The 14,021-nt window shown below is 42.6% G+C and overlaps 1 protein-coding gene across 1 annotated transcript in view; it reads left to right on the forward strand.

Moving 5' to 3' along the window:
- MICU2 (mitochondrial calcium uptake 2) overlaps positions 1 to 14,021 on the forward strand; it is a 122,001-nt gene that overhangs the window by 74,653 nt on the left and 33,327 nt on the right. The window contains exons 3-4 of the mRNA XM_015852147.2: positions 10,009 to 10,040; positions 10,150 to 10,225. Coding sequence (XP_015707633.1) covers positions 10,009 to 10,040; positions 10,150 to 10,225 — 108 coding nt within the window. The remainder of the gene's footprint in view (positions 1 to 10,008; positions 10,041 to 10,149; positions 10,226 to 14,021) is intronic.

Raw genomic sequence — 14,021 nt, forward strand, 5'->3', positions numbered from 1 at the left:
GTAAGAAGGAAGAAGAATGCAGCACATACCCACATTCAACAAAGGTAGTAATTAATTTACTAAACCCTTTCCAAATCTCTATTGATGAACGTCATTTTGTCCCTTTTTCTCCTGTTATACAAATGCATTTTTAGTTTCTTCAAGAAAATCCTGCTGCAAGGCAAAGGTAGAGAGGACCTAGACCTACAGCTAGCCCAGGTCACCCCATGCAGTAAATGAACACCATCAAAGCACATACAGTTAATTGTTTCATTCCTAACAGTTTATGTTGGTTATAACTTAAAATGTAACTGTTCTGTAAACTCAATTGCAACACATTGAGACATTGAGTCACTGTAAATTGCCTGTTCATGAAGGATTTGTATGTTCTGAAAGACAGTAGGATTTTGGATATTTTTGGTGTTTATCGTGCTCTGGGCAGCAAAACAAAATGTCCTAGACCTTGATCTTAAACACAGAGCTCTCATTAATGAAATTGTCTGTATAGAACTGTCTCCTTTCAATAAAATGTCCCCATTCAGTGTTAAGTACAGTGTTTTGTGGTCTCATGTCAGAAGAATTACAGCAAAAATAGCTTTTGCTCTCTTTGTCAACTGTCAGTGAGATGTAAAGCCAGGATACCATCTTAAGTGCATAGTAAAGAATGTTATTGTCTTTGGTGTAAGCAAGGGGGATAAATCTTAACCTCCACATGAGACCTGCCAACTGAACGGCAGCAGAACCACCTGGTCTGTCAACCACTCCTACCACATCTTCCTTCTTTTTTTCTGTGGAGATGGCTGTGCAGTTTCCCTTAACCACAGGGAGTTTGTTGTGGTCCATGGGTCCTCCCACAAACTTCTCTGAACCTTTTGCAGTCACTAAAAAGGTGGTATTTGTTCTGTATTCCTCGGAGTTTTTTACCACTGTCAAACAGAGAAGATCTGTAAGATGCTGCAAGGAATGCATTTAATCTGTGGAAGATGTAGGCAGCCTAAAGGAGTCAAATTCTTTATGTTTGATAGAAGGACAAGGCAGTAGCAGAATGGAACAGGAGTGAAGATTGACAGCATCACCACAATAGTGCAGCAATAGCAATGTTGCATCCTGTTGATGAGTTTCCCAAATTGTACATTGCCTGTTTTTGTTTTTCCCCAAATATCTGACTAGGAATTGCTGGGGTGTAACAAGGGGAAGTTTTCCAAACTGATCCTGCTGACAAAATTCCATTGCACTTTCCCCATCAGCTGTCACCTCTTGGAACGTTTTTTGCAGTAGTTCTGAGAAATCTTGGTGTGTGTTGCTGTAGTAAAAGTAAATGAATCTTCAGAAGAAAAATATTGTTTTAGCAAAAAAGAAAGCATTCGTGATGGTATAAATAATCGGATGTGTCATAGGGGAAAAAGGAAAAAAAGAAAAGGGAGCTACTATGTAAACTGTGTCTACATAGCATTTTATATTTACAGGACTCTTGAGAACCCACCCAATTTATGTGAAATGTCAGTGCTCCCAGTTTGCTCACCCACCACAGTAATTTAAATTGGCTTGATGCACTAATATGTCAACTATTTACTGCTTGGACACAGGCTCCATAAATGCCCTCCATCTGAACAGAATTACGATACATCTTTCATGCTGATATCATGAACAACTTCAGATTTTTTTCACAAAATGCTTTCATTTCAATTTTTAAACTGTATTAAGTTATCCCCTTTTTCCATTCCACTAGAAGAAATAATGAATGAAGTTTGTACTTAGATGAGTAAGTTTAAGAGAATACTGTAGTGGTTGAATTAATGTCACTGTTGCCTTCTGAAACCCAAACTACAGTTTAGTGTTTCAAACGTGTGACCAAGTATCAGTGTGTACATAAACTGATGAGGTAATGCATGAGCAGCAGCCTGTTGGGAGCAGTAAAACAAAGTAGGTGACCCACATGGTCTTTTGTGACCTCCTTATCTGTCATTCTTGCATGTTGGAGTGTTTGTTACATATCAGAGTGCAATAAATAAATGGTAGTTATTTCATGTACTTTGGCACAGTTTGATATGATTTGCATTTCCTGCTTAGAGTATAAATTATATCTAAGCTAGAAGGTGAAGAAGAAAAAAGTCCTCTAAGAAAAGGAAGGTTTATTGCCCATAGCAAAGAACTGCAGTTTGATTTTCTTCTGAACCACTAACCCTTCACTGGCACATACCCTCTAGCATAGACAAAGCAGAATGGTTTTAGCTCAAGGAGGGAAGGTCTAGATTGGATGTCAGGGGAAGTTCTTTACTATGAGAGTGGTGAGGTGCTGGCACAGGCTGCCCAGAGAGGCTGTGGATGCCCTGTCCATGGAGGTCTTCAAGGCCAGGTTGGGTGGGACTCTTGGCAGCCTGGTCTAGTAGCAAATCAGGAGGTTGGTGGCCCTGCTTACAGCAGGAAGATAGGAACTCGATGATCCTTGGGGCACCTTCCAACCCAAGGCATTCTGTGGTTCTGTGATCCTTTATGCTCTTATTCTGGGATGAATTAGTAAGGTAGCTTTATGTTAACAATACATTCCCACACAAAGGGTGAATCCCTTACCTGACACCTCAGTTATGTTTGCCAGCATATGAATCCAACTTTTTTGATCATTGCAGTTTTACAGTTCTTATCGCTACATTCTTTATATTCTTGTCTTTAACTGTACTTAAGATTTTTTTTACATTTTTCAAGACGTGTGGGAGCAGTGACAGTAGGCAAGACCTTCAGATAGCGAATGGAAGAGTACGAATTGCAGAGGAAGTGGTTGAATAAGGTACAACAGGGAGGGTTGTGGTAGTAGTGACGGCAGATAATCATTGAGCACATGAGCTTAAATTGAGTCTCACATAGGGAGATTTGAGTAAACTTCTGGTGTTGTTAAGACATTTTGATTGTGGGATTGTGGGATGATGGATGTGTGAGCATTTTCATTCTGAATCCAAAATAATCTCTGTTTATAACTGAGAGGCAATTTTTTCAAGTTGTGCATGCAGTTACATTTTTAATTTTGTTGTTTCATCAGTGCTCTTATTACTGGACTTTACTTACCTCTTCATTCATACTTGTTACACTTACTTCTCTAGACTTCAAAGAGACTTCAGAGCCCTTAGGCCAGGAATGCTTTCTTCTAGAGGAACAGAATTAAAACTCCTGTGCTTCTAGTCTGTCTTAATAGTTTATTGTCATCTATTGTTAGTACATTAACCTAACGTGTGCTCCAGCACTACATTACTTCAAAAAGTGGTGTTTTTTATCAACAGGGGATGATGGCAACATAATGCTCCATGGTGCAGATTTGTGCAGGTTCAAGAGATGCCATCCCAAAAGTCTGAATGTATGATATTCTCTGTAAGTTAATGGCAAGAGCCATTCTCCACTCTCATCTCTGAAACACACATCACGGATACAGCTTTGTCCTCTATAGTTATTTATCTCTCTAATTATGAACTCACTCTACGTCCTCTACTGTAATCCACTTTACCCTTTGCATTTGTTGAAGTTGTTAATAAAACAGAGAATTCCTGCCTTTAGTACTCCTGACTTCAAGCTGGAGAGTGGAAACAATACATCGCAGATAGCAACAAATACAAAAAGCAGTGGTTTGAATTTTCTGGTTGCATGCAGAAGGATTTACCTATTCAGTTTAGATATGTAAAAGTGAAAGTCAGGTCAGAGCAAGTAGCTGTAGGATCTCTTAAAAGTTAATGGAAGGAAACAGGTAGGTTCAAGGCCTGCAGTAGGCACCTATCTCAGTGTGGAATAGATGGCTCTTTTGTTCTGTCTGATCTCTCTTGACTATAAAGGGATCCTGGAGTCAGGATGAGGTTTGTATCTCTGTTTGTAGACAGAGATAATATCTTTTATTAGACCAGCTGCTCTAAGTTGGAAAAATTAGACAAGCTTTTCAGCATACGAGCTCTTCTTCAGCTCTGAAATAGGAGCAGCACATTTTGAAGCTAATTATAAATCCTTTCCTACATACACCATCATATACAGCAAAGCACCATAGATTTAGGCATCTAATTTTTAGCTGTCCAAATGGAGCCTGAACAACCAAGCATGGGAGTCTCATTTGGGAGTTTGGAGACTTGCATCTCACACAACGTATTTTTCTTCTGGATGCTGCCTCCAGTCCTGGCCTCAGTACCAGCCCAGTGGACAACCTCAGGTAGCTGCTCAGCAGCTGCTGTGTGCCAATGCCACAGGTAGCATCAGGAACTGTGTGCCACTGTTTCTTTAACAGGTTTTGAAAGCTGGCTTTTCCATCCATTTCAATTTCCTAGAAGACTGTGTCATCCTTTGAGGTTTCCTCCCCTCATCATTTCCCACCCCACCTACCCCAGGCTGCCTTACTCACTGAGAAGCCTTCCAGCATCGGCTGGTTCTGGTGCAGTCACTGCTCTGAAACGGAGACCTGGCCTGCACCCAGTGCTGTGTATTCCTCACTTCCTCAGAAGAAGAATTGCTCTAAATAAAGAAGGACAGATGCGAAGCCTGTTTCCAAAAGATGCAGAGCTTGTTTTGTAAAGCACGTCAGAAGCTTCTATTATTGTAAATTTACTTTTCCACTGAGCATACTTTGATTTTAATTCAGGTGGTTTGATTCACTAATTCTTGTGATTGAAATGGCTTGTATCAATCATAGTTCAATGGAGCAATACAGTAATTCAGTAAAAGCTTTCTAGCTGAAGTGGTTTCTTAATTCATTTAAAAAGTGCTCTCATTTATTATTCAGATATTGGTTTGCCAGCAGTTATCATGGGAATCTTACTGCTTGGTCATGTGCCTTCAAAAGGCTCCCATTTTTTCACCTATCCGTGATTTCTCTCTGTCACCAGCATTTCACAAGGAGGCTTTCAAGAAGTAATTACTTGTTTCAGTTGTGCCCCTTACATTCATAGTTTTAACAGTAAACTCTTTCCTTTAAATAACCAGGTAACCAAAAGAGAACTTGCTGACTGAAGTTACCTGTCCACTATTGTGTTCAAAAATCAAGCCATATAATAGAGTGATAAAATGGCCTGAGTTGAAAAGGACCACAATGATCATCTTATTTCACCCCCCTGCTATGTGCAGGGTCACCAACCACCAGACCAGGCTGCCCAGAGCCACATCCAGCCTGGCCTGGAGTGCCTGCAGGGATGGCGCATCCACAGCCTCCTTGGGCAAGGGTATGTGAGAGAGAGCTGGGGAATCAATAGAGACTGCTGCATTTCAATGATCTTGTATCTTGGGCTAATTTAATCATTTTACTTGTTTATCACTGTGGCTGTCTGAGTTAGAGCTGAAGAGATCCTGGACAAACCTTCTCAGTGACTTTGCTGGTGAAAGGGACAGGAATCTGTTGTTCCACTATGAAAAGATCCCTATTTTATACTGTTATAATTTGAAGTTAAGTCTATGGAGAAATACTTCTTTTAAAATTGATTTTGATTTCCATGTTAGAAAAATAGTGCAGTCTTGCAGACACGTACATTTCTGCTTTTTCTACCATCACATATAATAGCAATTTCTCTCCTTTTGCTTTGGTGGTGTTATAATGATGGATCTTGGTGCTTTCTTTCATTGTTTGGCTCTGAACGTCTTTTGTCAGATCTGAGCTTTTCCTTGGCTGTATGGGTTGGGTGTAAATGGCTGTTAGGGAGTGCAAGTGGGTGCTTGTTCGATTCAGCCCTTTGCTCATGCTAATCCTAACATTGATGTCAGGTTCTTTTTGCATCACAGTGTGAAAAATTGAGAGTTGATGGAAACTCTTCCATAGTAAGGAATGTATGTGACAAAATACGCAGGCTTGCCGAGGGCAAATTAAAGCTGAAATAGCTACTCTTGGCAGTGTTTTCTTAATTACAGTTGTCAGCTAACTTTCTTGACTAACAGCACAGCATTTGTCTGCTTGCAAGTAGACTCAGTATTTGTTCCATTTAAAAGCTAGAATGGCTTTTATTCTGTAAAAGATGTGTCTGTACGTTGTGATTGTTTCATGGATCCACTACCAAGAGTGAAAATGATATGATGGCATCTGTAAAATAGGTAGAGAGCCACGAAAATGCTTGTTGGATTTCAAGCCAGAATTCCATCATGGTCTTGGCAGAGCAAGTGCATTGTACAGATCTTCTACATATTACATGAAATAGTTGCTAATAATTAGATCCTTGCGTATATTCCTCAGAGAGGGACTGAGAGCCTGGTATGTTTGTAATCATGGGTCAGGAATGGCAGCACCAAGATCTAATGTAAAGATGAAGAGGCATTTTTTCAGTGTCTGAACTGGCTAAGAAAACCACTCCTACCTTCACAGTGCATTTCTTGCAAAGAAGAATTAAGCACCTTCTCCTAATTACTGTAGACAAGGCCTTAAAAGATGTTGTTCCTCAGAGGGCTGCACATTTGATACACGAGTGAGCAGTATTAACAGAGCTTTCCTTGTTGGTCTTCTGAAGGGACTTCATTGTTAGAGAGGGAAGAAGTGGAAAGGGTAGGCACCACGAGCTAAATCAGAATTCAAGGAATATTATGGGTGCTACAGTTAAAGTAGGTAATGTTTCCAAGTGAAAGCTGAGATCTGAACCTTCTCAGATGATTTTATATGGTGACAGTACCAGCACGGGGTATAACTGGACGTAATTCTCAGAAAATATGCAAGTAATTATTAGAGGAAACCCATTCTTTAGTTTAAATTATAACATTATTGTAAGATTGCATCCTAGCACTGTACACAAATGGCAATATGAAAAATACCCCCAGTGTCCCAAACATCAGCTGCGGTGTTTTTTCCCCCAGGGAATTACTGGTGTGCCAGCACACGTGCTTGCAGACATCTGCATGCCATTTTCAATCTCCTGGGTTATAAGAAATTTTGGTATGCAATTCCATTTGAGAAGAGCAGTGCTAAACAAAACATCGGCTCCACATCTCCTAATCCGCTGTATCAGCTACTTAGCAAAGAAGAAAAATGTCTTAATTTATCTTTCAGTCTGTCCCATTTCCTCCTGCCCTTCCACCTCTTGTGTCGGAGTAGCTGCCCCTCACCACATTCTGGGATGATATGTCTGTCCTCCTCTTCCTCCTTCTCCTTGTCTTTAACCTCTTCCCCTTTCACCTCTTCATCACTCAGCCAAGGCTGCATCTCCTCTGTCAGTCTTCTCCCCCAGGCCAAGATTGCCCAGCACGGGGGTAGCATGAGCACCTCTGGATCATTGATGCCACTGTCTTTTCAGCTCCGAAACATGTTGGCTGATGTATCAACTTCTTAACCTTCCTCTGGAGGGATGCCATAGCTGAAAGCAGGAGAGGAGGCATTGACAGCTGCCGCAGGTCTTCATGTGAGCTCTAGACAATTGCATTTGTGACTGCTGGATGATGAAAGGAGGGCCCACACATCTACAAGATATCTTCCTCCTCTTTCCTAATTTTTATCAAGGTGGAATTATCCTCACTGAGTACATATTCCCTACAACTGAGTAGCTGGAGTGTTTCAGTTATTGTGCTGAATGCAGCACGGGGGAGAAGCACAGGTGTAACCAAGCCTCACAAACCTGACCAAATAGTGTCTCAGCTGCAGCTTCCAGTGCTCTCTCCATTCCTCGCATCAATTACCCAATCCAGCTTGCAGAGTTCACCTTGTCTCCTTTATCCTCCTAGAAGCTGACAGTAGGTACTGCCTGCCTCTTAGAGTGATGCTTTGTGGTCCACCAGGAGAGTGGAATGAGCAGAGTTGCTGCAAACCAGATAAGACTTTGTAGTTGGCTTCAAAGCAGTAACAACGAGAAGGAGCATTTTCAGCAAAAATGACGGCAGGGTGATTTTTCTCTTTGTTCCTTCATGCTCCTACAGCCTGACTCATTCTCTCTTACAGGGCTCCTTGCCATGTGGGGCTCCCAGGGACAAAAGAGCTGCCGTAGTGCAATTTAATTCCATGCTGAAATTTGCTGTACAGAGGATATGACATTTCAAAGCTGAGCTCTGAATCACAGTCTTTGCTAACCAGCCTTTCATTAAAGGGCTCTGCGGCAGTGTTACATGGCCCCGCTCAGCACTCAGCCCTGCTGGGCACAGGGATTTTACTTGCTCTCCCAAACTGTTTGTAGCCTGACTTCTTTTATCTCAAATGAGGCAAAGTAGAGGATTTCATGCTTCCTTTGAGCTAGGAGATATCTATCCTTTTGGCTTTATATATGTGCGCGTGTAAATATATTTACACTTGCTGTACAAAAATGTATTCATGCACAGTGACAGGTGGTGCTGGCAACACCTGTTGCTGGGGTCACTCAACACTCCAGTTATAAAACCCTAATTTTAGTTGCTTATAACTTTTGAAATGGGTGGAAATGTTATGTGCCAGGTGTCTGCCTTAGGCTGATTCGGGGGCTGGGGAGAGGAATTTTTCAGCAAAAAATAAACATTACTGCCAGTTTGGGGAGCAGACAAAGGCACTGGTTTGCCCATACTGAAAGCAAACTGTTGCTCGTTGAGATGCTCCACAGCTTCCCTGGTTTGATGCCCAAAGTTGCCGGTGGGGTTCCCCTGCAGCTGGACGTGTCTTTTCCCATCATTACAGATTTTGCCATCCCATTTTGGCTGGGTTACAGGCCTCTGAACATGCTTGGTGGAAGGTTGTGGGCTGCTGCCCTCTGGGCTGCCTCCATCTTGTCCCGTTCCCAAAAGCAGCACTGTGCTGGAGACCATGTGTGTGCAAATGGCCCATGGAGCAGCCCAGAGCCTAAGCACAAAGCAGGCAAAATGCATTAGGAAAGATTTCCTCTCAGGTAGAGTGATGAGGTAGTGGCACAGGCTGTCCAGGGAGGTGGTGCAGTCAGCATCCCTGGAGGTGTTCAGAAAAGGTAGGGATGTGGCACTGAGGAACGTGGTTAGTGGGCACAGTGGGGATGGGTGGACAGTTGGACCAGATAATCTTAGAGGCCTTTTACAGCCTTCATGATTCTATGATTCAGTAATTCAGGCTGCATCTGGTGGCATCAGTCCCAAGAGCAAACAAAGCAACTCTGCTTGTGCTTAGCCAGCATCAGAAAGCAGGAAGGAATGGCTGGCCAGAGTCCAGCCATTGGTGGTGGTGGAAGGGAGCAGTGAGAGCAGAAGGAGTGAAGGACATAAGATTTTAGGACCTTCACAAGGAGAAATGCTGAGGAGCACTGGAGAGGGGCCCAAGGAGCACTGGAGCACAGGCTTTATGTAGCTGCAGTCACAGCAGCTGAAACGTGCCTCCAATAGCACATCACAGTGCCACAGCCAGGTGGTAGCAGAGGAGGGTGGCCTCGTGCTTCACCAATGCTCTCCCTGCTTGAGTTGACTTGAACCTACTGTTAGGCACTTGTCATAGGCCATAGAAAGGTTTGGGTCAAAAGGACTTTTGCAGCACACCCAGTCCCACCCTCCTGCCATGGGCAGGTCTGCCACCCACCAGCTCAGGCTGCCCCGGGCCCATCCAGCCTGACCTTAAGCTCTTCCAGGGATGGGGCACCCACAGCTCTCTGGGAAAACTCAACTTAAGAACCCGTAAGGCTTCATCCTTACCCTGTTTCAGGAGGAAGAGGTGTTCAATTTGCTTTTGCTTGGTAACATCAATATTTTCTTGGTTATTTTTTCTGGTATTTCTTAGAGTTTGAATACGCAGTCTGCGCTGGAAGGCTTCTTATGTGTGCATACAAATCCTCTTTGTAAATAATACAACTGCTTCTTACCATATAATCTTACTTTGGAATCTGTATTGCATTGGTAGTCCACAGAATGCAAAATCACACCCATAAATTAGTCATAGATCCTGAGGTGGTTTGTGATTTCACTGAGGTTGAAGAACATTTGGACAGACTGCTCGTATTATTTTGAAGTTGTCCTTTCTGGATCGCTGTGGAAATTAGAAACAAACTGCCCGCTGCACAGTATTCTGTTTCGTATTACTTACAACTTTCCCATAAAAATCTGAAGAAATGCCACAGAACCTGATCAAAGTTTGAAGTCAGACTTTGTTATTGAATTATGATGATTTTTTTTTAATCGTAGGTAAAAGCTCAGCCAAGAAACTGACAAAGAAGGTAAGCAAAATGTTCCTTTCGTTCTTCAAAAGAACTTGCATTCTTTCTGTTTCTCAACCAAAAAGACTTCTTTTTTTCTGAACTGGTTTTCTTGTTTGTGTCTCCAAAGGAAGTGGATGCTGCACTGCAGTGTGTTACAAAAGCTAAACCAGGACCGACCTTTTTTAGAGAGCTTGGTGATAAAGGTAACAAGACGCTTCTGATACCAAGGAACACATCTTGGTTTTTATCTCATCAGACAGTATGAGTTGAATCTAGTTTTAAATACAGTTGCACGGATTTGACTTCATCTCCATCTCACCAGCTGCCGCCACCTTGGCACGTCTTGGTCACATGAGGAGGAGGCAGGAGGCAGGGCTGGGGCTGAGAGCCTCCTGGAGAAAGGAAGCTAAAAGGGTACAAAGTAGACTCTTAAGGCTTGTTAATAAACTGCTGTTTCATTATGTAACTTAAACACGTGGAAGCAAAGAATAGAAAGAAAATGTGTATCTGATTATGTAAAGTGTCCTCCCCGGTTCCAGGGGCAGTGGCAGTTTCTGCTTCATTGGGAGCTCAGTGCTGCCCCACAAGAGCAGTGTGCTCGGGTTTCTTTTCACCCAGCAGTTCCATCTTACAGCTGGTGACAGGAAGAGAAAATGCTGAGGGATGGGATATTGTTTGTGAAACAACGGGGGAGGGGGAATTAAAAGGACCAAATAAACACCTCATTAACATAAATTAATTGAAGGGAGGGAAAACAAACAAGAGGATCAAGGAAAACAAATAAATGAGTAATTAACCATTTCATCAGTAACAAAGACTGAACTCCCCAGACTTAATGAGACAGACTGGCAGTGTCTATTCACAAAGTTCACGGAAGAGGTCAGCCCACATCCCTTGTTCCACGGACGTGGCTCTCTCTGTCTGTGTAAAGCTGAGGCTGTGAGCATCGCCCGCCAGCAGCCCCCTCTGAACAAGTTTAGCATTGCTTTCCAAACCAGGGGAAGCCTGTTTCATGCTGAATATTTACCTCCTGTCTTTTCAAATTAGTATTTGTTGTCTGCTTTCCCAGGACAGGGTTTAAGGGATTCCCAGCCTTTAATTCTTGGATTGTTTCCTTATCGCTACTTTCTTAAGGCTTTTCTTTTTGTAGTGGTTGACAGCACAAATCCCTAACACATTCTGCCTGGGAAAATCGTGAATCCACCAAGAGAAAGCGAGAACACAGCAAAGCAGCACAGCGCAAAGCAGCACAGCCTCCTGGCATTGCACCACACCAGCTGCCTGCTGGTGGCTGCCGGGATGTGTCTTTTCTGTCCTGGACCACCAACCTCCTCTCATTTAGCTCTGTGGGTCCTCATGCTTTGCCCTTCCAGGATCTGGTAGGAATTGGAGATGATGCAGAAACACTCAGCGCTGTCATCTCTATGACTTTACAACACGTGCAGGTTTTGGTCACGATCTCTCCATACTGACATTGACACTTTTGTCTTCAGATCCATTATAACTACATTTAAAAAGCTATAAATATTTATGTATCGAATACCACTTTTACAAGTACCAAAATAATGAACCTACACCTGTTCCACGGTTTAGCTGAGATTATTTTAACTACCACCAAGTTCTTTTTTAAATATCAAGCGGAGGGAGCGCTCTCAGTCCAGTCTGTAAAGCGTAAAGCTGGGGAACTCTGCCTTCTAGTGGGCAGTTTGCAAACGTACACCGCCTTTTGTGGTCTATTAATGATCTGTTTGGTAGTGAGGATATTGTCCTGCCAGCGTTTGCTATAAAGCCTGAGGGCAGAGATTTACAAGGAGGCACGGGGAATCTTCATTTAATCTTAGAGAATCATAATGTGTTGCCGATGCTAAATGAAAGTACTTGGCTGCAAGTCTGCTGAGTCATTCGACAGCAGGTGAAACTTTAACTTGGATGTGAATACAGTTTGCTTTGCTAATTTTTTTTATGTTCCATTGCATCTTTTCAATGTAAAATTTGAGTAACTTTGTAATGATTGCTGAACAATGAGGATTATTACACTATCTGATTTACATTATGGTTAAGGTAAGTTGGCAATTCACTGCAGGTACTGATAGAACAAAGAGATAAAATGAAGAATTTTTATGGAAATCGGTCCATGGGTCAAAAGAAATCATATCTCAAATGATGTCGGTGTAATCAGCCTGCCAAAAAATATTGAATGCACTATGGATTGACTTTGAGATACTGAGGCTTTAAAGAGCAATCAATATAGTTTTCATGTATTCTCATTTCTTGTACCTTTTTGCCTGTTCGTTTATAGTGACTTCCCACTCAGCTTAAGATAACGGAATTAAAACAGCCCTTCCACTTCTTGCATGGCTCTCTCCTTGCAGCCCTCTGCAGTCAGTGATTGGTACCATCCCACTCCTTCTTTGAGCCATGAGCAGAGTTTTGTTTTTATCAAAACATTTTGAAGTGGCTTTAAAATGTGAGAGGGTAGATTTAGACTTGGCATTAGCAAAAAATTCTCTACTGTGAGGATGGTGAAACACTGAAGCAAGTGCCCCTCCCTGGAAGCATTCAAGGCCAGGCTGGACAGGGCTTTGAGCAACCTGGTCTAGAGGGAGGTGTCCCTGCCTATAGGAGGGGGTTGGAACTAGGTGGTCTTAAAGGTCCCTCCCAACCCCAACTGTTCTATGATTCTGTGATTTTGTATTTCAGTTATTGTTATCTGCCGTCTCCATATTCTTTCTAGTGCTTTGCTAAAAATGTTTTTTCCTTGATCATCTACTGAGTGCCTCCTATTGTACATTGCAACAACATGGGACCTCCTTTTGCTCTGCTGAGCAGAAGCTCTGCTTCTCCACCTTCCAGCTCTCCCATGAGCAGTAGCTGTGCAGAAGAACTGAGAGGCAGAGACCTTGTCCATTTGGCCAGCAGTCATCAATGACAATTGGACTACATGATCTTTGTGGTCTTTTCCAACCATAATGGTTCTGAGATTCTATGATCCCTTGCTCTTAAAACACTCTGGCACGGATCTCTGTGTCAACTCCACGGCTGTCCAAGACTAGGAGGCATTTTCTCTATCCACTTGAAAAGTTACCTCCTTATCTTCCCTTATCTTCTTCTTTTTAACTGCATTTGCTGTGACACATGAAGCAAAACTAGGGAGTAGTGTGTCACTGCTTGATTTTTTTTCTTCTCCTATTTATTTCTGTCCATTTTCTATCTCAAGTGTGTAGCACAAAAAATGGGGCAAGATCTCTGTTTCTGATTGTTTGAATTTGTTGAAGTCCTGGACACTACCTAGGAACAAGAAAGCAAGTTTTACAGCAATACGAATAATTTATATCCTTGCAATGGCCATATTAAGTCTGTTGGCAACACATGAGGATCATAGAATCAAAGAATTACTCAGGTTGGAAAAGACCTTAAAGATCACCAAGTCCAACCACAACCCAACCATAGCACCCTAACTAACAACCCTCCACTAAATCATGTCCCTGAGCACCACATCCAAATGTTTTTTAAACACATCCAGGGATGGTGACTCAACCACCTCCCTGGGCAGCCTATTCCAGTGCTTAACAACCCTTTCTGTAAAGAAGTTTTTCCTGACATCCAACCTAAACTTACCCTGGTGCAACTTGAGGCCATTTCTTCTCGTCCTGTCACCTGTCACCAGTGAGAAGAGACCAGCCCTGCTCTCGCTGTGAGCACCTTTCAGATACTGGAGGAGGGCAATAAGGTCTGCCCTCAGCCTCCTCTTCCTCCTGACTAAACAGCCCTACAACTTGCAATCAAAGCTAAACATTTGAGATGACAATGATTCTGCGATTCTGTGCCAAGTGTTTTTGATTCGTGCAGTGCACTGTGTGACTGCAGTGCTGTGCTGAGTTACATGCAGTGCGTGCTGGAAAGTAGAGTGAATAGCCCTATTTTAATGGAGAGGAAAGCTGAAGCACAGACACAGAGTGAGTCGGCAGAGGGCTCAGCATCAGGCCTGGCTTTGGAGAT

The sequence above is a fragment of the Coturnix japonica genome, chromosome 1 (genome assembly GCF_001577835.2).
Source record: "Coturnix japonica isolate 7356 chromosome 1, Coturnix japonica 2.1, whole genome shotgun sequence".
NCBI lineage: Eukaryota > Metazoa > Chordata > Aves > Galliformes > Phasianidae > Coturnix > Coturnix japonica.